Source organism: Oryctolagus cuniculus, chromosome 1 (assembly GCF_964237555.1).
Source record: "Oryctolagus cuniculus chromosome 1, mOryCun1.1, whole genome shotgun sequence".
In the NCBI taxonomy this organism is placed as follows: domain Eukaryota; kingdom Metazoa; phylum Chordata; class Mammalia; order Lagomorpha; family Leporidae; genus Oryctolagus; species Oryctolagus cuniculus.
Genome location: NC_091432.1, coordinates 77,154,122 through 77,179,258, shown reverse-complemented (window position 1 = coordinate 77,179,258; position 25,137 = coordinate 77,154,122). Strand labels below are relative to the sequence as shown.

General features: G+C 42.4%; 1 protein-coding gene, 1 long non-coding RNA gene and 1 pseudogene across 17 annotated transcripts in view; 1 reads left to right on the top strand and 2 right to left on the bottom strand.

Moving 5' to 3' along the window:
- Positions 1–8,250, bottom strand: part of LOC108177145 (histone H2A.Z pseudogene) — a 75,927-nt pseudogene extending 67,677 nt beyond the window's left edge.
- LOC138843109 (uncharacterized) lies at positions 66–24,427 on the bottom strand. Its single transcript, XR_011389911.1, has 3 exons — positions 24,306–24,427; positions 1,936–2,092; positions 66–358 (listed from the first exon to the last, which is right to left on the bottom strand). It is a non-coding gene; the product is annotated as an uncharacterized lncRNA (long non-coding RNA).
- PICALM (phosphatidylinositol binding clathrin assembly protein) overlaps positions 23,587–25,137 on the top strand; it is a 116,480-nt gene continuing 114,929 nt past the window's right edge. For 15 of the 16 annotated variants that reach the window (XM_070076427.1, XM_051821357.2, XM_051821351.2 and 12 more), the window contains exon 1: positions 23,750–24,222. In XM_070076427.1, coding sequence (XP_069932528.1) covers positions 24,093–24,222 — 130 coding nt within the window. In that variant the 5' untranslated portion in view covers positions 23,750–24,092. Of the gene's footprint in view, positions 24,223–25,137 lie in introns of all 16 variants that reach the window. The other variant, XM_070076422.1, reaches the window with a different exon arrangement.

Genomic DNA, 25,137 nt, shown 5'->3' with positions numbered 1-25,137 from the left:
GTTATAAAACTCAAGGAAACCAATGCAAAGCACATACAAATATATTTTTTAAAGCTTTATATTACCTGAAATCTCAAAAGTTAGTGGCTTAAAACAATATTTCACAGTTTCTAGTAGCTAGAAATTTGGGAATCGTTAAACCAGGTGCTTCTGGCTCAGGGTCTCCCATGAGGTTGCAGTCAAGACGTTGGTCAGTCTTCTGAAGGCTTGCCTGTGGTACTGGAGGTTCTGCTTTCAAGACTGCTCATTCACAAGGCTGGCAAGTTAGTGCAGGCTGTTGGCAGGAGGTCTGAGTTCTTTGCCACGGGAACTCTCCACTGGACTTGTCTGAGTGTTCTCTTAACATGGTGGTTGATTTCTGCCAGAGAGAGTGAGCCAAGAAAGAGCAAAGTGGAGGCTGCACCATCTTTTATGATCCTAGCCCTAGAAGTCACACATCAATTCCTCAGTATTCTATTAGTTGTACAGGTCATTACTACTTATTTGTAAGGGGACTATAGAGGGAATGAATACCATGAGGTCAAGATCCTTGAGACCTATCTTGGAGACTGGCTAGCATAAATCCCAAAATTTTCTGGGTATTTCCAGAGACAAAATATTTTCTACACAGTCATCTGAACATCTGTATCTGGAGCCATAGTATTAATCAAATACTCTTTGAAATGAAAGACTTCAATTACTACAAGTTATTCAAATATTTAGTTATGTTTACTTTCATACTCTGAGCTGAACCATATGAAATTTGCTATATTTGTGAGTGATAAAATTATCTAATGTTAGCAATTTCATATTTTCAAGCTAATATATAAAGATGGGATTATAAACTAAGACATATTATATATATATATATATATTTAAAAAAACACTTATTTATTTACTTGAGAGGTAGAGTTACAGAGAAGGGGAGAGACAGAGAGAAAGGTCTTTCATTTGCTGGTGCACTCCCTAAATGGCCACAATGGCTGGAGCTGGGTCAATCCAAGGCCAGGCACCAGGAGCTCCAGGTATCCATGTGGGTTCAGGGGCCCCATATTCTACTGCTTTCCCAGGCCATAGCAGAGAGCTAGATCAGAAGAGGAGCAGCCAGGATATGAACTGGTACCCATATGGGAAGCCGACGCCACAGGCGGAGGCTTAGCCCACTAAACCACAGCACAAGCCCCTAGGTAAATTTTTAAGAAGTTATAAATATATGGGCAGGCATTGTGGTGCAGCAGCTTAAGTTGCTGCTTGCAACACCACATCCCATATCAAAGTGCCAGTTCAAGTCCTGCCTGCTCCCCTTCCAGTCCAGCTCCTTGCTAATGTTCCTGGGAAGCAGTGGGTAATGCCTAAGTACTTGAGTTCTCACACCCATTGCCAGGAATGAAGTTTCTGACTCCTGGCTTCAGCCTGGCCCAGCCCTAGCTGTTATGACTATTTTGGGGAGTAGTAGTTGGAAGACCTCTTTCTGTCACTTTCCCTTTCAAATAAATAAATATTTTTTAAATGTTGTAAATATAAAAATACTTTTCTTTCAAAGGATTAGTTAATCCAAATTTTAAATGAAATAGGATAAACTATCCCTTGCACTCTGGTTATTTGAAATGTCCCTGTAGTTTTGATGTTTCCATGAAGTTCAGTCCAGGAGCCAAAGGATGTGTGACAGATACTCTGAGAGGACAACAAATCAGTAATTGACCATCCCTGGGATCAACTTCCGTCATCTATAAGTGAAGAAATTGGAGTAGGTGACACCTAAATAGTGCTAAAAAGTTTAGCATGTCGGCTGGCGCCATGGCTCAATAGGCTAATCCTTCACCTGTGGCGCCAGCACACTGGGGTCTAGTCCCGGTCAGGGTGCCGTATTCTGTCCTGGTTGCCCATCTTCCAGTCCAGCTCTCTGCTGTGGCCCCGGAGTGCAGTGGAGGATGGCCCAAGTGCTTGGCCCTGTACCTGCATGGGAAACCAGGAGAAGCACCTGGCTCCTGCCTTCGGATCAGCGCGGTGCGCCGGCTGCAGCACGCCAGCCACAGTGGCCATTGGGGGGTGAACCAACAGAAAAGGAAGACCTTTCTCTCTGTCTCTCTCTCTCTCTCACTGTCCACTCTGCCTGTAAAAAAAAAAAAAAAAAGTTTAGCATATGCTTATATACAACATATGAACCTTAGAAATTCCTTTCTTAAACTAATTGTAAAAATTGCATACCTAGTTGAGATCTATGAAATTCTCTTCAACTTAATATTTATTTATTAATGTATATATCAATAGCTAAACTCAGGGTACCTAATTTTTATCAGTAGTCCAGAGAGTCTCCTCATCTTCTCAGTTCTCTCGAAAGCATAGGCTGCCCTTCAGTAAATCATTTTACTTAATTTGATTTGCTATATTTGACAACATTTTTTGCGTCCACATATTTTTCTTGTGCCAAGTACTGCATTTTTCATTTCCTACTGAATGAGGACAAACTGTACATCCCCTGCCGTGTCCAGGGCAGAGTTGGCTAAATGTCAACTATGTTAATTGGTATAGAGAAAACAGCAGCCCTATTTTTATCTGATTAAAAATCCCCACAAACATTCTCCTCTAAACTAAAGCTATGTCAGTACAAAGTGATTTAATTATAATATAAAGTTTGGCAGATGTGTCTCTCCTGCCATTATTTTACTGTAGCATGCAGAAATGTTGTTTCCTGGAATCTTCCAGCATCTGAAATTTTAGTTCTACTTTTAGAGAATTAGAATTCAGCGCTCTAAACTTTCTCTGGATTGCCAATTGGAATGAAATATCTTTGTTGTGAAATGATATGTTTAAACAAAAGATTTACTTAATAATCTATATAAAGTTACCTAAAGGATAGTTTGAAATATTTTATTCAACTGTTAAAATGTCTACACCTTAAAAATTGCCCCAGGATGGGCAGATTATGTAATGTAATTGCTTTAGTTAATTGGGGTGTGGGAGGTGTGGGTGTGAAAGAGTAAAAGGTAATGAACTTTGATAAATTTATATGAGCAATAACAAGGTACCAGGGAAAACTTAATTTATCAGAGAGTGACTGTATCTTTAGAGCTGTTTCAAAATTGTATGCTGCCTCTTTAATGTTGGGATTTCCCAGGACTCTGTCTTTAGATCACTCCCAGGTTAACTTCATGCATTCCATGCTTTCACCAACTACTTGAATATCCATATTGTTTGGGTTATATATTTAACTCACTAAAAGCCATATTAATATCCTTTGGTAAATCTGACTGCTCTCTTCAGGTATCTCATGAGCAATGATGAGCAATGCAAAATCACCATGTCCAGGACATCTGGTTTCCATTCTAGCATGTAAGTAGCTGAAAAGTAACCCCATTCCATCTAATAGGTAAAAAAGCTGAACATACAGAAAAATCAACATTTCCTAGGTCTGTCATAAAATGAGGTCACAGGGCAAACCACTGCCCCAAAATCGAAGAAACAAACAGGCAGACAGGGATTCACAACTTACCAAAGCAGAAACTCACAAATAAAAACCTTGGCAGGAGCTAGTACAAACATAGAGAAACCTGAACTGTACGCTATGGTTTGGATATGGTTTGTTCCATAAAAACTCACGCTAACGCTTAATTCAGTGTAGCAGTATTGGGAGGTGTGACCTAGTAGAGAATATTTGAGTTTCACGGGGGTAGAACTCTCATGAACAGATTAATGTCTTTCTCTGGTGACTTCTCGCTCTAGTAGGACTGGATCAGTTATGTGAGAACAGGTTATTATAAAGGCTACCTCTTTGTGTTCTCTCCCTTTCACACATTCCTGCTTGCCCTTCCACTTTTTGCCATGATTTGAAACAGCAGAAGGACCTTGCTAGATTCAGCTACCTGATCTTACACTTTCCAGCCTCCAGAACTGTGAGCTAAATAAATCCTTTTCTTTATAAAATATCTAGTTTCAGGTATTCTGGTGTAGCAATAGAAATGCAGTAAGATATTATAATTGATGAACTGTTAGAGGCTCAGTGTGGACAAATGTTGAGTTAGAAATCTTCAGGAAGGCCAGCACCACGGCTCATTAGGCTAATCCTCCACCTGCGGCACCGGCACCCCAGGGTTCTAGTCCAGGTTGGGGCACTAGTTCTGTCCCTGTTGCTCCTCTTCCAGTCCTGCTCTCTGCTGTGGCCCGGTAAGGCAGTGGAGGATGGGCCAAGTACTTGGGCCCTGCACCCGCATGGGAGACCAGGAGGAAGCACCTGGCTTCTGGCTTCGGATCGGATTGGCGTGGCGCGCTGGCCGTAGTGGCCATTTGGGGGAGTGAACCAATGGAAGGAAGACCTTTCTGTCTGTCTGTCTCTCTCTCTCTCACTGTCTAACTCTGTCAAACAAAACCAAAAAAGAAAGAAGAAAGAAAGAAAGGAAGGAAGGAAGGAAGGAAGGAAGGAAGGAAGGAAGGAACTAAAAGAAACCTTCAGGAAAAATATTTTATCAGAGTGGGGATGGTTTCTTACACCAGTAATCAATTTTCCAACTCTCTAGATACCAACCAGTGTCCAACATTCTATTCTGACAGTAACTAAATGGAGTTATTATCAGACTTCACAGGTTTAAAGGCTCAATCCTACAAGAGTGCCCCCAGTTAAGATGCCAATCACCAGTTCCTATCCATCCATATTTCTGATTGATTATAAATCTTGGGTTCTCAGGATTCCTCCTCAGTTTCAATAATTTGATAGAATACCTCATTACTTAGAAAAGTACTTACTTATATACACTGCTTTATAAATGGACAGCCAGATGAAAAAATAAATTGGGCAAGGTCTGGAGGGATCTTGAGCTCAGAAGCTTCTGTCTCCATGAAGTTGGCATGCCCACCATTCCAGCATATGGATACATTCACCAATTTGGGAGCTCTCTGAATGTCATTATTCAAGATTTTTATAGAACTCATTCTCCAGGTCTCCCAATCCCTTCCCAGAAACTAATGGGTGGGACTGAAAGTTCCAACCCTCTAATCATTTTTGTGTTTCTTGTCACCAACACAATACTGAGGCCATCCAGGGCCCCCACTCTAAGGAACAGCATTAGCATTAACACAGATGTGATTGAAATGGGCTCATCATAAGTAACAAAATGCACATCTATTGTTCAGGAAATTCCAAGAGTTTTTAGGAACTATATGTAAGGAGACATGAACAAAAACCAAAATATTTTTACATTATACCACAAGCACCTAACCTGCTGGAGTTTTATCAGAACCTAATCTATCTAGGGCAAGGGGAATACACACCTCCAGCTGCCTCTAGCCATACTGTCACACCTAATAAGTGAGAAATAGAGAAATATGGGTGAATTTCACATTCCAGGGACACAGACTTGCCAAAAGATTGATATGTAATCAAAGGACTATAGAAGGCTTTAAATCATCCCAAACCTTACCACTGTATCAATAAAAAAAAAAAAAAACCTATTTACTGGAATTTCTCTCATTCAGTTCATCATGTTGGGATTTCAACAAACTAGTAGTATACAATGAATACCAAAGGACAAAAAATATTAGTTCAAAGAAAATGAAGAAGAATGAGAATCAGAGTCAGATTTTGGAATTATCAGACTGGGAATTGAAACACCTATGATTCATATGCTAAAGGACCTAATGTAAAAAGGAGACATTCAAGAACAAATGGAAAACGTAAGCTGAGAGATGGAAATTCTAACAAAGAATTAGAAAGAAATGCTGGACATAAAAAACTCCACAACAGAAATGAAGAACGCTGTCAATGGGCTTTTAAGTAGTCTGATTTCAGCTAAGGGAAGCCTCTCTGAGCTTAAGGATATGACAAAGAAAACTTTAAAAAATGAAAGAGAGAAAAAATAAGAAAAAAAAACCAGACCAGAACATATTTAAGAACTATGGGACAATTACAAAAGTATAATGTACATATAATAAGAATATCAGAGGAGAGAAAAGAGAGAAAGGAAATGATTTGAAGCATGAACAATTGAGAATTTCTCCAAATTAATGCTAAACATGAAACCATATCCAGGAAGCTCAGAGAATTTCAAGCAGGATATATGAATTCCATAAAACTAAACCCACACATATAATATTCAAGCTAAAAAAAAAAGGAAAAAAGCTTGTATGAAAACAGGGGGAAAAAATCTTACCTATAGAAGAATAAATATAGCCGGCGCCGTGGCTCACTAGGCTAATCCTCCGCCTTGCGGCGCCGGCACACGGGGTTCTAGTCCCTGTCAGGGTGCCGGATTCTGTCCTGGTTGCCCCTCTTCCAGGCCAGCTCTCTGCTATGGCCCGGGAGTGCAGTGGAGGATGGCCCAAGTACTTGAGCCCTGTACCCCATGGGAGACCAGGAGAAGTACCTGGCTCCTGCCGTCGGATCAGCGCGGTGCGCCGGCCGCGGCGGCCACTGGAGGGTGAACCAACAGAAAAGGAAGACCTTTCTCTCTGTCTCTCTCTCTCACTGTCCACTCTGCCTGTCAAAAAATAAAAAAAAATTTTTTTAAAAGAATAAATATAAAAAATTACTCCAGAAATTGTGTAATCAAGAAGAAACTGCAGTGAAATATTTAAAGAATTATTGAAAGAAAAACAAATCTACCAGCCTAGAATTCTACACCCTGCAAAATTAAAGGATAAATAAAGATGTTCTCAAACAAAATTGAAAGCATTTGGGGCTGGGGCTGTAGCATAGCAGGTAAAGCCGCCGCCTGCAGTGCCAGCATCCTGTATTGAGTCCCAGCTGCTCCACTTCTGGTCTAGCTCTCTGCTATGGCCTGAGAAAGCAGTAGAAAATGGCCCAAGCACTTGGGCCCCTGTACCCCTGTGGGAGACCCGGAAGAAGCTCCTGGCTCCTGGCTTAGGATCCGCACAGCTCCGGCTGTTGCGGTCAATTGGGGAGTGAACCATCGGATGGAAGACCTCTCTCTCTGTTCTCCTCTCCCTGTGTAACTCTGACTTTCAAGTAAATAAATACATCTTTAAAAACAAATAAAGGGATGGCAAAAGATACTCAGCACTTGGCATAGCCAGTTAAGCCACTGCTGCATAGCCAGTATCCCACGTGGGTGCCAGTTTGAGTCTCGGCTTCTCCACTTCTGATCTAGTTCCCTGTTGGTATGCTGAGGAAAATAGCAGAGCGTAGCCTGAGTGCTTGGGACCCTGCACCCAGGTAGGAGACTTGGAAGAGTCTCTTATCTCCTGGCTTCAGCCTGGCCCAGCCCTTGCTGTTGTGGCCATTTGGGGAGTAAACCAGCAGATGGAAGATCTCTCTGTCTCCCCCTCTCTGTCTCTGTAACTCTGCCTTTCAAATAAATAAATGAATCTCTCTTTTTAAAAGCAGGAATAACTATATTAATTTCAGGCAAAGAAGCATTCCATTTTTTGAGAGGGGGAGGAGATGACCTTTATTGAGCTTATCCAGCTGAGTGGAGATAATGTCTGTACAAAATCAAATGTTTGTCACTATAACTACTGCCTCATAATTAAATTTCAAGCAGTTTTTTAAAAAACAGTCAATCAAAACCTACTAATTCAGAATCATTAGCTTCTTTGAGGCTACAGTAACACTAAAATATGGTTAAGACCTGAATGCAGAAATTTGGTTGGCTGGAAAGCTAATTAAAGTTCCAACTTCCTCATATAGAATTACAAAAAGGCAAAATTATGTTTTTCATAGAGGTACAGTCCACTGGACTCACCAACACTGGACAGATATTAGAGTACTTAGAGTCCTGAATAACAAGGAATCCAAGCATCCTTTAGACAATCTTCTGTTGTCCTTTCTTCCCAATCAGAGACTTGTGGAATGACACCCCCAGCACAACTGTAGTCTTGATGGGACAGTCCGAACTCTTCATCTCCACGAATAGCAAGCTGCAAATGAGGAGGGGTAATATGCTTTACCTTTAAGTCACTTGATGAATTTCCTGCCAGTTCAAGTACCTCTGTGGTGAGGTATTCCAGGATGGCTGCACTGTACACAGCGGTAGTCACACCCACACGTCCATGGCTGGGCCTCCTAGATTTCAGGTGTCAGTGAATGTGGCCCAATGGGAACTGCAAGCCTGCTCTCTGCGAGCAGGAAACTGCATATGCACTGGCCTTTCCAGAGTCCTTCCCAGCCTCACCTCCAGCCATTTCAAATTCTGCTGAAGCTCAAACAAGCAAGGCAGAGAAAGGGCTAATCAGACACATAGTGAGGTCTTACCACCTACACTTTGTCTCACCACGATTCGAACTGCCGGAGCAGCATTCTGAAAAAGGAAATTATTAGAGATAAATAAGAGCACTACATAATGATAAAGTAGTCAGTATTCCAAGAAGACACAATAATCTTTAGTGTGTTACTAACAATAGAGCATCAAAATATCTGAGGCAAAAATTGATAGAACTGTAAGAAAAAAAAAGAGGACCGTTTTGTTATACTTGGAGATTACAACACCCTTGTATTAGGAACAGCAGACAGAAAATCAGAAAGGAATTTAACAGTATCATCCATCAACGGTATATGATTGGCATCTATAGTGTACCTTTTCCAACAACAGCAAATTATATATCCTTCTGAAACTCATATGAAATATTCATCAAAATAGACCAAATTTTGGGCAATGAAATACAACTTCACAAATTGAAATCACACAGTGTCTGTTCTCAGACTACAATGGAGCTAAACTGGAAATAAAATCAGGAAGATAGCCATATAATCCCCAAATACTTAGATATTAGACAACATACTTCTAGATAGTACACGCATCAAAGAAATTTCAAGAGAAATTTAAAATATTAAAACTAAATGCAGGCCGGCGCCGCGGCTCACTAGGCTAATCCTCCGCCTAGCGGCGCCAGCACACCGGGTTCTAGTCCCGGTCGGGGTGCCGGATTCTGTCCCGGTTGCCCCTCTTCCAGGCCAGCTCTCTGCTGTGGCCCGGGAGTGCAGTGGAGGATGGCCCAGGTGCTTGGGCCCTACACCCCATGGGAGACCAGGAAAAGCACCTGGCTCCTGGCTCCTGCCATCGGATCAGCGCGGTGCGCCGGCCGCAGCGCGCCAGCCGCGGCGGCCATTGGAGGGTAAACCAACGGCAAAGGAAGACCTTTCTCTCTGTCTCTCTCTCTCTCACTGTCCACTCTGCCTGTCAAAAAAAAAAAAAAAAAAAAAAAAAAACAACTAAATGCAAATGAAAATACAAGTTACCAAAACCTGTAGGATGAAGCAAATATAGTACTTGGAGGGAAACTGATAGCATTGAATATTTAACTTAAATAAGATGAAATATCTAAAATCAATTAGTTCCCATCTTATAGAAGTAGAAAAACAAGAGCTAATTAAATCCAAAGTAAATGGTAGATAAGAAATAATAAGAATTAGAGCAGAAATCAATAAAATTGAAAATAGAAAATCAGCAGAGAAAATCAAGAAAACCAAAAGCTGGTTCTTTGAAAAGATCAATAAAATCAATAAACCTCCAGCCAGGCTAGCTAAGGAAAAAAGAAGACATAAATTACTAATATCATAAATAAAAAATGGGATATAATCAGTGATCACATGGATATTAAAAGGTTAATAAAGAAATAGTATAAACAACTCTATACTTACAAATTGGATACTCTAGATGAAATGGACTAATTCCTTGAAAGACAGTCTGCCAGAACTCATGTAAGAAGAAATAGCTCTATTAAGGCCTAGATTTATTAAAGAAATCATATCAGGATTAGTGACTTCCCAAACAGGAAGCACCAGTCTCATGTGGATTCACTGGTGAATTTTAACAAACATTTATGGGGCTGTGCTGTAGCACAGCAGGTAAAGTCACCACCTGTAGTGCTGGCATCCCATATGGGCAACAGTTTGAGACCTGGCTGCTCCACTTCTGATCCAGCTCTCTGCTACAGCCTGGGAATGCAGTGGAAGAAGGCCCAAGTGGTTGGGCCACTGCACCCAGAAGAAGCTCCTGGCTCCTGGCTTCGGATCTGCCCAGCTCTGGCCATTGTGACCATCTGGGGAGTGAACCAAAGGATGGAAGACTTCTCTCTCTCTCTGCCTCTTCCTCTCTGTAACTCTACCATTTAAATAAATAAATAAATCTTAAAAAGAAACAAAACATTTAAGGAAGAAATTATACCAATTCTCTATAATCTCTTTCAGAAGATAGCAGAGGAAATCCTTCCTAATTCAATGTATGAGGCCAATGTTATCCTAGTACTGAAACCAGACAAAGACATTACAAGAAAACTATAGACCAATATCTTTCATGAACAAAAATGCAACCCCACACACAATATCAGCAAATGGAATCCAACTGTGGAAAATTAGAATTATACTAATGACTAAGTGAGATTTTTCCCAGGTACCCAATGCTGGCACAGCATTTGAAAATCAGCTGATGAACCATATAAACAGACTAAAGAAGAAAAAATCACATTATCATGTTAATGGACACAGAAAAAGCAACACCCACTTATGATTAAAACTCTCAGGAAACTTAGAAAGGGATGTTCTCAGGTTAATAAAGAAAAATTACAAAAATTCTATTGCTAACATCATGTGATATGGGTGAAAAATTCAAAAGTGTTTCCACTAAGATCACAAATAAGGATAATCACTATTTTTCATGATAATGGAAGTCCTAGCTAATGCAGTAAGACAGAAAAAAGAAATAAGTTATATACTTGTGAAGGAAGAAATCAAACTGGCTGTGTTTGCAGATGATATGATAGTTAACGTAGAAAAGGCAAAAGACAGCGCCGCGGCTCACTAGGCTAATCCTCCGCCTTGCGGCGCCGGCACACAGGGTTCTAGTCCCGTCGGGGCGCCGGATTCTGTCCCGGTTGCCCCTCTTCCTGGCCAGCTCTCTGCTGTGGCCAGGGAGTGCAGTGGAGGATGGCTCAAGTGCTTGGGCCCTGCACCCCATGGGAGACCAGGATAAGTACCTGGCTCCTGCCATCGGATCAGTGCGGTGCGCCGGCCGCGGCGCGCTGGCCGCTGCGGCCATTGGAGGGTGAACCAACGGCAAAGGAAGACCTTTGTCTCTGTCTCTCTCTCTCCCTGTCCACTCTGCCTGTCAAAAAAAAAAAAAAAAAAAAAAAAAAAAGGCAAAAGAACTGATAAAAAAAAAAGAAAAAAAGAAAAAAAACCTACCAAGAATTGATAAGCTGTTATAGTAAGATTGAAGGATACAATGTTAATATATAAAAGTTAATCACTTTCCCATAGACCAAGAATAAACAAATAGAATTTGAAGTTTAAAACATTATCTTTTATATTAGCAGTGCCCCAAAATGTACAATTTCTAACAAAATACATACACAGTTTTGGAGGTTAAGAATTCAAAGATCAAGGCATTGGCAGATTCAGTGTCTGGTGAAGGCCTTTTTTGGTTCACAGATTGCTTGTTATTTCACTGTCTTCACATAGCAGAAAGGGGAAAGCTAATTCAACTCATGAGGACTCTATTCTCTGGACCTAATCACTTCCCCAAGGCCCCATCTCTTTGGGAGTTAAGATTTCAACATATTAGTTTTGGGGAGACATAAACATTCAAACCACAGCAAAACTAAATATTAAAACAAAACTATACAACTTCTATAAGACAATATCGGAGAAAACCCAGATGACCTGAGCTATGGTGATTACTTTTTTAGATTCAACACGACAGGCATTCATTATCTATGAAAGAAAGAATTGTTGTTTTGTTCTTAATTAAATTTAAAGAGCCTTTGCTATGTTAAAGAAAACGTTAAATAGAAGAAGGCAAGCTGTAGACTGGGAGAAAATATGTGCAAAACATATCTGATAAAAGACTGTTATGTAAAATATACAAAGAACTCCTAAAAGTCAACAATAAGAAAATGAACAGCCCAATTTTAAAAACAGGCAAAAGATCTGAACAGACACCTCACCAAAGAACACAAACATGAAAAGATGTTCAACTTCACATGTCATTGAGGAATTGCAAACTAAAACACAAATGAGATACCCTTATGTATCAATTAGAATGGCCCAAATCCAAAACATTGACAACACCAAATGCTGGCAAAATGAAGAATAATAGAAACTCTTGTTCATTTCTGGTAGGAATGAACAAGACCTTTAGAAGATAATTTGGCAGTTTCTCATAAAATTAAACTGATTCTTACCATATATTCTAGCTACCATACTCTTTGGTTTTTACCTAAATGGTTTGAAAAACTTATGCCAATGAAAAAACATACACTGAGGTGTTTATAGCAGCTTTATTTATAATTGCCCAAAACTTGGAAGAAGCTAATATGTCCTTCAGTAGATGGAAGGATAATTAAACTGGTTCATCTACACAATGGAATAGTATTTAGCACTACAAAGAAATGAATATCAAGTCAAGTAGAGACATAGAGGAATCTGCATATTGCTAAATGAAAGAAGCCAATCTGAAAACAATTGCTACTCCATGCTATTTCCATACTCAAAATCTTTCAGTGTTTCTCCTTTCCAATGTTTCTGCCTTTAGGACAGTAGCTAGACTCTGTAAGTAGCATAAAAGGTCATTTATGGGGCCAGAGCTATGGCATAGCAGGTAAAGCTGCTGCCTGAGGTGCTGGCATCCCATATAGGGGCCAGTTCAAGACCCAGCTGCTCCAATTCTGATCCAGCTCTCTATATGGCCTGGGAAAACAGTGGTAGATAGCCTAAGTCCTTGGACCCCGCACCCGTGTGGGAGACCTGGAAGAAGCTCCTGGCTCCTGGCTTCGGATCGGCCCAGCTCCAGCCATTGTGGCCTTTTGGGAAGTGAAACAGCAGATGGAAGATATAGCTCTCTCTCTCTCTCTCTCTCTGCCTCTGCCCTCTGTAACTCTGACTTTCAAATAAATAAATATATTTTTTTAAAAGGTCATTTATGACTTGGCTGTTATCTCCCAACTTCATCTGCCCTTCTTCTCCATTCACCCAGTTGTTTAATCCAAAATCCTAGGAGTAATCCTTGTATAGTCTCTTTGTGTTTTGTTTTTTTTTTTTTTCTGAGAGAGAGACAGAGAGAAAGGTCTTCCTTCCGTTGGTTCACTCCCCTAATGGCTGCCACGGCCAGCGCTGTGCTGATCCGAAGCCAAGGAGCTAGGTGCTTCCTCCCAGTCTCCCACGCGGGTGCAGGGGCCCAAGCACTTGGGCCATCCTCCACTGCCCTCCCGGGCCACAGCAGAGAGCTGGAGTAGAAGAGGAGCAACCGGGACTAGTGCCCGGCACCCCAACTGGGACTAGAACCCAGGGTGCCAGCGCCGCAGGCAGAGGATTAGCCTAGTGAGTCACGGCACTGGCCCTTGTATAGCCTCTTTACTCAAGCCACTGTTCCCCATCTAGCCCCTATCATTTAATCCATTGGAAAATTCTGCTGATCCTTTATTCAAAACGTATCTATCACTTCTGTGCCTTCCACTGTTACTTAAGCCTCTATCACTGCTCTTTTGGTATATACTTTTATCTTTTGGAACATGGTAATTCCAGATCTGCATTGCTACTTAATAAGTTGTGTGTTGAATTTTTCATGGTAGTTCATTTTGTCCACTGTAAACATTAGGTCTTCTTTTTGTTAGATGATCAATTGTAAATCATCTAGTGTAACAGTAACTGTCAGGGGCCAGCACTATGGCATAGTGGGTAAGCCACTGCCTGTGGCACCAGCATCCCATATGGGCATCGGTTCCGATCCACTTCCTATCCAGTTCCCTGCTAATGTGCCTGGGAAAGCAGCGGGCGACATCTCAAGTGCTTGGGCCTCTGCCTCACATGTTGGAGCCCTGGATAAACTCTTGGCTCCTGGCTTCAGACCAGCCCGACTCTGGCTCTTGTGGCCATTTGGGGTGTAAATTAGTGGATGGAAGATATCTCTCTCTGTCTTTCCCTCTCACTCTCTCTGTAATCTGCCCCTCAAATAAATAAAATAATCTTACAACAACAACAACAACAACAACAACAACAACAACAACAAAACCAGTGACTGAACAGAAGCATTTAAGATTCTGAAGATCATATATCTGGCAACTGCAACGCAGACAGATACTAAGACAAAAATTATTTAGAGTTTGGAGGCATTTCAAAACCATATTCCCAGGGGCTAGTGTTCTGGTGCAGCAAGTTATGCTGGTGCTTGGAACACCTGCATACCACATGAGGATGTGCTGGTTCAAATTCTTGCTACTCTGCTTCAGATTCAACTACCTACCAATGCACTCAGGAAGTAGTGGATGGTGGCTCAAGTTCCTACCACCCATGTGGGAGATCTGGATGGAGTTCCTGGCTCCTGGCTTCAACCTAGCCTTGCCCAGCCTTGGCTGTTGCAGCCATTTGTATAGTGAACCAGCAGGTGGAAGATATTTCTCTCTCTCTCTCTCTCTCTCTCTCTCTCTCTCTCTCTCACTCTGCCTTTCAAATAAATAAATGAATAAATCTTTAAACACCCATATTCCTAGATTTTCAAAATTGTTCAATGAAAACATATGCCATAGGTTCTTCCTCATATAATCAAGTGTCTTTTAATTTAGATAGTTTGTTCAGTCTTACTAAAATATGAATAATCCATAATGTCAGGGAAATAGGTCTTGGGAATACCATAAATACTATAAGGGCTTCTATTAATAATCAAGGACTTTTACACAGAATATGAGGATAAAATAAGAAGAGGATAAACATATATAGAAGAATGTGGCAATTGATGGAGCCTAGTTCCAGTGGCTTGCACTTCATGCAGTCACTAATATATTCCAAGGGTTTAGGGCTAGCTGTTTACTCTCATAGGACATGTACTCTGAATATTATCTGGACTCCTAAACTTGCCTTATGAAACACTTCATGATCTCTGATGTTACCTCCTTAGCTCTTTCTCTTTTTTACTTTCTCTGGCCACACTTTCTTGCTATTCTGCAAACATTTTAATCTTATTACTGTACTTACTGCTCTCTTTATGTGAAATGATCTTCCCACCAATATTTACATTGCTGACTCACACTCAAATCACATGTCACTTCCTTGGAGTAGCTTTCTCTTATTACGTAGTAGTAAGTCCTTTTCCTCTATCATTCTTGATTCTTTTACTCTACTTAAATTTTCTTTAACACACTCTATGTGCATCATGTTTATGTCTTCTTTGTTATATGCCCACTTGAAAATAAGTACCATAAAGGCAGGAAATTTCTTTTATATCTACTAATTTGCTTTGTTTTGCATTTAAAAGCAAGATTTATTTAAGTCCATGACCTCCAGGAAGGGGCTCCAAGAGAGGCAAAAGACCTGTAACCTCATTTGCCAAGGGGTGGGAAAGGTAACTTGTTTTTATGGTAAACTGTGAGCTCAGAAGGATGGAATCACCACACCCTTACTATTCTCATGGTAAAACTGGAAGCTTCCAAGGAGTGGAACAGGCACTTTTTTTTTTTTTTTTTTTTGACAGGCAGAGTGGATAGGGAGAGAGAGACAGAGAGAAAGGTCTTCCTTTTCTGTTGGTTCACCCCCCCAATGGCCGCTGCGGCCGGCGCACTGCGCTGATCTAAAGCCAGGAGCCAGGTGATTCTTCCTGGTCCAAGCACTTAGGCCATCCTCCACTGCACTTCTGGGCCACAGCAGAGAGCTGGACTAGAAGAGGAGCAACCAGGACAGAGTCCGGCACCCCGACCAGGACTAGAACCCGGGGTGCCAGCGCCACAGGCGGAGGATTAGCCTATTGAGCTGTGGCGCCAGCCAGACAGGCACTTTTGACTCACTAATGATAACCTGATTTGCTTTTCAGACCTAGAACAGTATCCAGCATATATGAGGAGTCTTCAGAAAGTTCATGGAAAATGTGCATTATCTTTTCATTCTACTTTCTATGAGCTTTTTGAAGTACCCTCAAAGCTGGTCAATAACTACAGTACTTACTGATTGAATGAATCCAAGTCCCTTCTCCCCCCAACACATAAGGCTCCAGCCACATATAACAAATTTCAGTTCTCAAATGGCTTATTTTTTTTTGTATATGTGAGTTCCTCTGCTTGGAACAAAATCCCCCATGATTCAATCAATGCTCAGCTTTAGTGTCTGTGCCCCTGAGAAACTTTCACTGATTTCTCCAAGCAGAATTGGGTGTCTCTTTTCTCTGTTCATATAATAGTCAAAGCAATACCTCTATCATAGTACTTTATACAGATTGTTAATATTTGTCTAATTCATCTCTGTATCCTAGCAAGAGTGCTTTGGCCACAGTGAATTTATAAAATAAATGTTTGTTGATTTATCTCATTGACTGAACGACAACCATGTGTCAAGCTTTGTACTAGTTTTTTTGTGTGCATCAACTGGACATATCAGGAAATCTGTATTATTTATATGAAAAAAAAAAAAACTTGCCCAAAATTTCAAACCTAATTTCAGACCTAAGTACATCTTTAAATCTGGTGCTTCTCCAATTCTCTCAAATAAATTTATGAATCTCCTTCATTTTATTGATAGCTATTGGTTAAAATCCAACATCTTAATTTTAATAGCAGCATTAAACCTCTGCTGCTTAATTTAATGTTGCATGTTCTAATACATTTTTATTTGATTCAACCTCTTAGGTTACAAAGAAAAATGGACCCCAGATAACTTAACATCACATATATCCTATTTTTATTCTGTTTGATAATTAAAGAGTTTATGTTGATGATTCAGGGCCAACGTTTGCTTAATCTTCCCTTTTACGGAAGGGTTGTATGTAACAACCAGCTTCCACACCATCTCCGAACAGCTATACAAGTTCCAAATGCATTGTAATTCATATTGAAACTGTAAAATTAATAAATCTGAGAAAAAGGGAAATGTGGCAGAAGTGAGTTAAAGATAGTGAGACAGCTTCAACATGTGAAAAAAGCTGGAAGTTACCCTGATTATTATTTTTGCAGCCATGCTATAGAGGCAGTAAAGGACTATATGGAACTTTCATAAAATTTTCAGAATTACATGAAATAGTTTCATAAGGCACTCAAACAGTGAGAGCCCAGGCTCTTAAATCAGACAGACTTGAAATCTAATAATAATTTCCCCATCTATTAGTTGAGCAAACTTAACTTTTCCCAAGCCTCAATTCCTCTATCAGTGAAACAAGAAGAAAAATGTTAAACAGGGTAGCTAATTTCTGTAACAAATGACATCAAAATTTCAAAGGCATAATTAAAGCAAATAAAATCTAACACATGTGTTTCCGGTCATGCAGTTTTCCATAGCATTCCTCCAGGGATTCATTTGTGACCCCAGGCTTCTTCAATTTTGTGGTTTTGACCTTCTCCATGTACTTTGAAGTCTTTATTCAGCTGATAGGTAGGGAAAGAAAGAGAACTGGAGACATATGTGGGAGGTTCTCTAGGCCAAGCTGTAAATGGCTTTCATCATTTCTGTCCACATTCTCTTGGACAGAAATTAATCACATGACCCTAACTGCAAGAGAGGCTGGGAAACAGTATAACTGTGTGTTCAGTGGAAAAAGGAAACAAATTTTGGTGAACACAAAGCTGTCTCTGCCACTTAAGGTCGTGATGTTGTTTTTGGATATAACTGAGATAATGCATGTAATATGCTTAGCACAGGGTAAATAATCAACAGTTACTTTTTTTTTGTTACTTTTATCAGAAGTATGCATGCTAAAAGCCTGAGTAAAGTTCCCACAATTGTAAATGGAATATTTGGATGGGTTGTAGCAAGAAAACTAGCTACAAAGAAAAGTCCTTAACTTTTAGTAAGGTTATGATTTTTTTTGTTGATTTGACAGCATCAAGAAGTGTAAACACAGAAAGGTGAGGGGGAAGAGATTGTCAGGTGTTCATATCCCTTTAGTTAACAAAATATCAAAAATTTGTAAGCAGGGAACTGGCGGATTCTCTGGATTCAGGAATGAGTTTAAGTGAAAAAATGAGTAAAACTTCTAATATCTCTTCTTCCATATCCTTTTTCTCTCTCACTTCCTTACAGTCATAGTGTTCCTCAAGTGCAGCATACTTTTTTCACCTTACTTATTTTCTCCTCTGTTGCTATTTAAAGACTTACAGATCTATAAGAACAAGATGCCCTGTTTGTCTTGCACATTATTACATTTTAGCGTACAGTAGAACCTTGCAATCAGGAAACAATTATTTGTTGAATAAATGTAATCTGCATTGGCAGTTACTATAAATATGGGTTAAAGGTTCTGGGTAGAATAATGTAAAGAGAACGAGTTATTTCATGTTGACTCTGCTACTTAATATTTGGGATTCTGGGAAATTATTTACCTTTTAGGACTTGTTTCCCTGTACTAAATGGCAAAATTCTTTTTGGAGTTATTGTAATGAGAATTAAAATTTTAAAATTATGCAATATTAGCACATAGGAGACATTCCAAACACTGTTGTTCCTTCTTCCTACACCCTGTGCCTTTCTGCAAAAATCCCTTTTAGTTGGGAGAGCGAAGGAAATGCCATGTGCTATTCAAGCTTTTTCTTTTTGTTTTTGGTCTGTTAATTTGCAATTAAAGCAAATAGACCTTAATGTTGGTGATCAAAGTTGAAAAGTGATTAGTTCCCAAAGGACTAATGGATTCACTGTTTGAAAAGTATTCAGCACCTAAAATGGTGCCTAACACATAGTAGATGTTCAGTATTTATTTTTTGAAAGAGTGGATTAGTTAATCAAGTACTGAATGAGGATGATACTCCAGAGAGATAATTATGGGATGATCATGTTATATGTGTACAAAAGTGGGCAGATTTTTATTAAATGAGTAGTTTTATCCAAATGTTTCCAAATGGGTGTATCCACATGAATGATTTCAAAGTGTTTTCATTCATTCATTTAACCCATTCTATTGTGTGTCTCTAGTGTGCAGTAGCCATAACGCTGGCATGATGGATAACTCTCCTCCCGGTGTTAGTACAAGAAATAAATCACCATAAAAATAAGATAACAGAAGTATATACACAAAAGGAAGTCACTGCTTGTCCATTCACTGGTATGTGAAAAGTATGGTACGTCATATGATGCTGGCTGGGGTGCATGTGGGGAGTTGGAAAGGGAGGAGGCTCAGCAGGCAGTATATAGGTAGGGGCTAGATCCCCAAGAGTCTTATATGCCAGCCTGAGAGTTCCAAATTTCATCCTTTCGGGCAGTGAAGGGGCAGTTAACTAAACTGATATGAACACCTGTCTTAGTTCATTTTCTTCTGCTTTAACAGAATACTATAGACTGAATAACTTTTAATGAAGACAAATTTATAGGTTCATGGTGCTGGAACCTAGGAAGTACAAGACCGGGGGCTGACATACGGTGAGGGCCTTCTTGCTTCATCACTCTTGACAGAAGGGCAAAGAGAGGATGGAAGACATTGAGCTTGCAACCTCAAACTCCTCAGTGGAATACTCATGACTTAAACACCTTCCAATCTAGTTCCCAAATGTGTTGCATGGGTTATTAAATCCCCAACACATTAATGAGGGGTACATTTTGGGGACACATTCAAACCATGGAAGAGTCACTGGAGGATTTTAATGCAAAGAAAAGATAATCACATTTTAGGTTCAGAAGATCTGGCTTGGAGGGTAGGGGTATGAGACAGAGATATTGGCTAAGAAGTTACTAGAACAGTCCAGGTACAAAAGAGCTCATCTAGGCTGACACTAAGGCAATAACAGTGGTGTTAAAGAGAAGATGAGTTTGTCATATTTTAGAAGATTAGGCAAGATCAGGGAAATAAGACAGCAGGAAAGCTCAAAATGAATTACAGTTTTCTGATTTGGGCATCTAGGCAGGTGGTGAGGTCATTAATGGAAAGAAGGAACAAAGAGGATTGGTGTGGATTAAGGAAGGGGGATGGTGGGCAAGGACAAGAGAAATTCAGTTTTGGTCATAGTGACTTTGAGGCGTCTATGCTATGCCAAGTAAAGATATACTATGTTTTAAAATTTAATTTTAATTTTTCTTGAATATATCAGGGAGACTGGAACACAGAGAAAACTTATGCATATAAGATAAGTCAGTAACTTCAATCCTCAAAGCAATTCTTCATTCTCTATATTTTCCCATGCCTTCAGTTCACAACCGGAGTTAGCCTCTATAATGACCACTCATAGTTTACATATTGAGAAACTTCTAAAATACATCCTTAAGAAAAGGTGTCACGATAATTCTAATGGAAGCTAGTTTGTTCAAAGTAAACATGTCCACAATTATTTGCATACAGGTGGTTTGAAAGAATCTCCTTGGTAAAAGTAACAATGAAATATTTTCCTAGAATGTCATGCATAGTAGTACATAAAAATGTTTCCTGCTGCGTGCTTAGTGATAAATTTTACATCTCTTCTAAGAATTAAATTTTTGGGGCTGGCCTTGTAGCCTAGAAGTTAAAGCCACTGACTTCGACACCGGCATCCCATATGGGCTCTGGTTCAATTCCCAGTTGCTCCACTTCTGATCCAGTTCCCTAATAATGCACCTGGGAAAGCAGCAGAAGATGACCCAAGTGCTTAACTTCTGTACCAACATGGGAGACTCAGAAAAAACTCTTGGCTCCTGGCTTTGGCCAGGTAATGAACAAGTGGATAGAAAACCTCTCCCTTTGTCTCTCCCTTTCTCCCTGTCACTCTGCTTTACAGTTAAATAAAATAAATATTTTAAAAAAGAAGAATTAAAACTTTAGCTATTTGTGGTTATGAGGGGTCTTCCAAAAGTTCATGGAAAATGTGTATTGAGAAACTATACAGGGGCCAGCGCTACGGCACAGTGGGATGATCTTCCACCTGCAGTGCTGTGATTCCATATGGGTGCTGATTCTTGTCCGTGCTGCCCCTCTTCCAATCAGGCTCTCTGCTATGGCCTGGGAAGGCAGTGAAGAATGGCCCAGATGCTTGGACTCCTGTACCCATGTGGGAGACCCAGAGGAGGCTCCTGGCTACTGGCTTCAGATTGGCACAACTCCAGCTGTTGCAGCCATTTGGGGAGTGAATCAGTGGAGGGAAGACCTTTCTGTCTCTCCCTCTCATGTCTGTAACTCAACCTCTCAAATAAATAAACAAAAAAATCTTTAAAAAAATCCAAAAAGATAAACTATACATGAATTTCAAAAACGTTTTGCACCAAAATAAACATTTTAAAATTTCATTTTCCATGAATTAAAAACAATTTTCTTTTTATTTATTTGAGAGTCAGAGACAAAGACAGCCCCCATTTACTGATTCATTCCCTCAATGCCTGCAGTAGCTAGGACTGGGCTGGGCCAGACTGAGGAGTTCCTGGAACTCAATCCTGCTCTCCCTGGTCTTGGGTAGCAGACCACTTGCACGACTACCTGCTCCTCTCAAAGTCTTCATTAGCAGGAAGCCAGAATTGGGAGCCAGAGCCAGGCTCTTCAATACGGCGCATAGTGTCATCTTCACTGCTAGGCCAACTGTCTGCCCCTCCCACTAATTTAAAAATTTTTTGTTGTATTTTTTGTTTTTATTTATTTGAAAAGCAGAGAGAAAGAAAGAGAAAGAGAGGGTGAGGGAGAGAGAGAGAGAGAGAGAGGAAAGAGGATCCTTCATCCACTGATTTACTTCTCAAATGCAGCAGGGACTGTGTCAGGCAGAAGCCAAGAGGCAGCAGTTCAATTCGTGTCTTCTATGTGGGTGGTAAGGACCCAAGTACTTCAGCCAGTAACCATTGCCTTCCAGGTGTGCATTAGCAGGAAGCTGGATTTGGGACCTGGGACTTGGATCCAGGCACTCTCACAGGTGGTATGGGTATTTCAAGTGTTGTCCTAACAGGGGAACCAAATGCTCCCTGCCTTCTCCCATGAACTTTTTGAGGTCCCCTTGTATACCATACTAATTTTAAAGTCCTATTGCAATTTATTAGGGCAGAGGCTCAGGCCCATCAGTAATTTATATAAGGAAACCTATATTAGAGTAGCAATGATGGCTGACACTATATGTTGAGAACTGGGTAATTCAAGTGCCAAATGGACATGGGGCAGCGAATTGGACACTAAACCACAGATGTACTGCAGATGTACTGATGAGTTACAGTTTTGTGATGAAGCCTGCTGATTTAAGACCTGTAAGCCAGCAAAAACCATGCTTGGTAAAAGCATGATGCTGCAGAATTTCACCAGTCGTTGTGGAGAGAAAATTGGGGAAGAGACATTGAGGAGGTGAGACAAAGGGAATGGGAGGAGACTACAAAATTCTCGATATGATACATAAAATGCTAGGTATCTATTAACTTTGCATGTTTTGAAAGAGTCACCAGATTGAAGCACAGGATTTTGGATTTGGCTGGCAGATGGTGTACACAGATTTTCAGAGTATGTTAGCATTCACTTGAAACTAGCAAGATTACATATGACTATCATGGTAACAACATTGACAGAGGTTTTTTTTTTTTTTTTTTGACAGGCAGAGTGGACAGTGAGAGAGAGACAGAGAGAGAAAGGTCTTCCTTTGCCGCTGGTTCACCCTCCAATGGCCGCCGCTGCAGCCGGCGCACCGCGCTGATCCTGGCAGGAGCCAGGAGCCAGGTGCTTTTCCTGGTCTCCCATGGGGTGCAGGGCCCAAGCACCTGGGCCATCCTCCACTGCACTCCCTGGCCATAGCAGAGAGCTGGCCTGGAAGAGGGGCAACCAGGACAGAATCCGGCGCCCCAACCGGGACTAGAACCCGGTGTGCCGGTGCCGCAAGGTGGAGGATTAGCCTATTGAGCCACGGCGCCGGCTCATTGACAGAGGTTTTAAAGTTTATACTTAACCCTGGGGTAAATGTGGGGCACTAGTAACATTTCCAAAGGCTTTGTTAATAGATCTGGATCTCACAGGACAGACTCTCAGGACACAATAGCTCCTCTAAAATGTCCACAGGGCAGTGTCAATGTCTTGCCATGGAAACCCGGCTGATCCAGTAAAAGATGCCAAAGGGAAGCAAGACTAAACCTGGGAAGATGGCAGGTAGTGCTGTCTGCACTCCTGGAATGAGACTTCTCCATTTACCATCTTGTCTCACTTCCTTGTATGGTCTGGACCTTTAATCACCCCATCAGTCAGCCTTGTAGGGTCAAGCTAATCGCTGTTGACATCATCCTACTACTTCCCTTTTCAAATTCCAGGGAAGCTATGTGTTTCCTGTCCTATTTGACACCCCAGAAGATGAATACTGGTCGGTTTGTATCTAAATTTAGACCGGCAGCAACGTTTTCAGGGTAGGGATAAACAAAACCAGGTGACATTTCCAAGCCTCTCAAGGAAGGCAGGGAGAAACCATTCTGGGAGAGCTTCAACACTTCCACAGCAGAGACAGGCCTGCTGGCAGGGTTTGGGAACTAGGCCGCCGGAGCTTCTCCTTTAAGTCGGGAGGACGGCTTTGGGGGCGTCTCCAAACGCACTCTCTCTGCCAGGGAAGCCCCAAGAGTCGGAACTCTAGACACCACCTTCCTCACGGGAAGCTGTGCAGGCAGCTGCACCTCCTCTTTGTCAAGCCGTTGGTTTCAATCACAGACAAGAGGACACCCTTAGGGTGGGGTGAGAGAGGGCAGAAGCCGGCCGCCCCACTCCACCCCCCTTCTGTGACCCCCCCAGCCCTGCGACCTGTTGGCAGGGAGCGTCACGTGACGCGCTGGGCCGCGCACTGCCCCCGGGCGGGCCTCCTGTTGCGCCCGCCGGGCGGGTTCCATCCCGTAACGCGCGGGCGCCGCCCCGCTCTTCCCTCGCTGAGCGAGGGAGGGCGGGCGTCGAAGAGGAAAGGGAAGGAAAAGGGGGCGGGAGAAGGGAGAAGGAGGGGCGGCGCCCGAGTCACGTGACCCGGGGGCAGCCCGGAAAGCTCCGAGGAGGAGCCTGGCGCCGCCATTTTCCTGCAGCTGCCTGTCCCTCTTGCCCGGCCCGGCTCCAGCTGACCAGGGGAGGGGTGGGCTGAGCTGAGGCGGGGGCACGGGAGCGCCCGACATCGTGTCCGACCCCGCGGCTGACACGAGCCGGTTCTCTTCGGGCTGAGTGGCAGCGCGCGGCCCTGAGCCCCGCCCCAGGCCGGCAGGCGGGGAAGGAGCCGGTGGGGGTAGGGGGTGCGGTGGGGGGTGGGGACCTCCGGCGTCTGGGGGTCCCGGTCCCCGCCGGCTGCCGAGCGGGAGGGGTGGCGGAGCAGCAGCAGAGATGTCTGGCCAGAGCCTGACGGACCGAATCACCGCCGCCCAGCACAGTGTCACCGGCTCCGCCGTATCCAAGACAGTATGCAAGGCCACGACCCACGAGATCATGGGGCCCAAGAAAAAGCACCTGGACTGTGAGTGAAGCCCACTGCGCCTCCCCTACCCCCACCCCCACCCCCGGCGCCACCCGCGTCCTTGTCTCCATCTCTTTCCTTACCCCCTTCAGCTGTCTCTCCCCTGCCTGCGTCGGAGTGGCACGGCCGCTCGTGTGCTCCCTGTGCTTCTATCACACCTGCCTTCATGGCCTGCGGCCGCCGGGTCTCTGTGACCGAGCCTCGGACTGGCCACTCCCCTCCCGCTTCCTAGGGGCCCCTCACCCCGCCGACTCGCCTTCCCCTCTGGCTCCAGCAGCCTTGTGCTCTTCGTCCCAGCCGTCCCGTGCCGCCCTGAGCGTCTCCCGGCTTGCTCCCGGTCTCGCCGGCTCATTGTTTCCCCATTAGCCGCCTTCAGGTTTCCGTAGACTCGCGTTTCAGTGGCCTCAGAGCCTCTTAGCCCGCAGCTTGTTCACGGCTGCCTCTGGAAGGGGTTCCCACTTCCTTTACTCCATTGGCTGCTTTTTCCTTCCCAGCTTTCTCTTCCACTTTCCGTCCCCCATTTGGGTTGCCTTTTTCTGCCTCTGTTGCTTTAGTTCAGTTCTTTCAACTCGTTGTGTTTTAATTATCACACGCAACGCCCGGACTTTCACCCTGGATTACCTTTTTTCGTGGAAGTGAAAGTGAAGTTGGAAGTTGGGAGTTTTTATTTGCCTCCGGTAGAATGTAATGGTTGTATTGTTCAGGCTCTTGACTGGGCTAGGTTGTGAATGTCAGCTTCCACCCCTCCTTAAAATGCGATGTGGAAAAGATTTTGCTGGTGCTAGTATCCATTCCTGAACTGTTAACCCTGGCGGTTTGAATTTAGAAGCTTGAGTGAGGTGTACACTGTTAGATTTCAAAATGGGTTAATACACTTACCCACGATGAATGTCTCTTTAGAAACGTTGGTAGAGA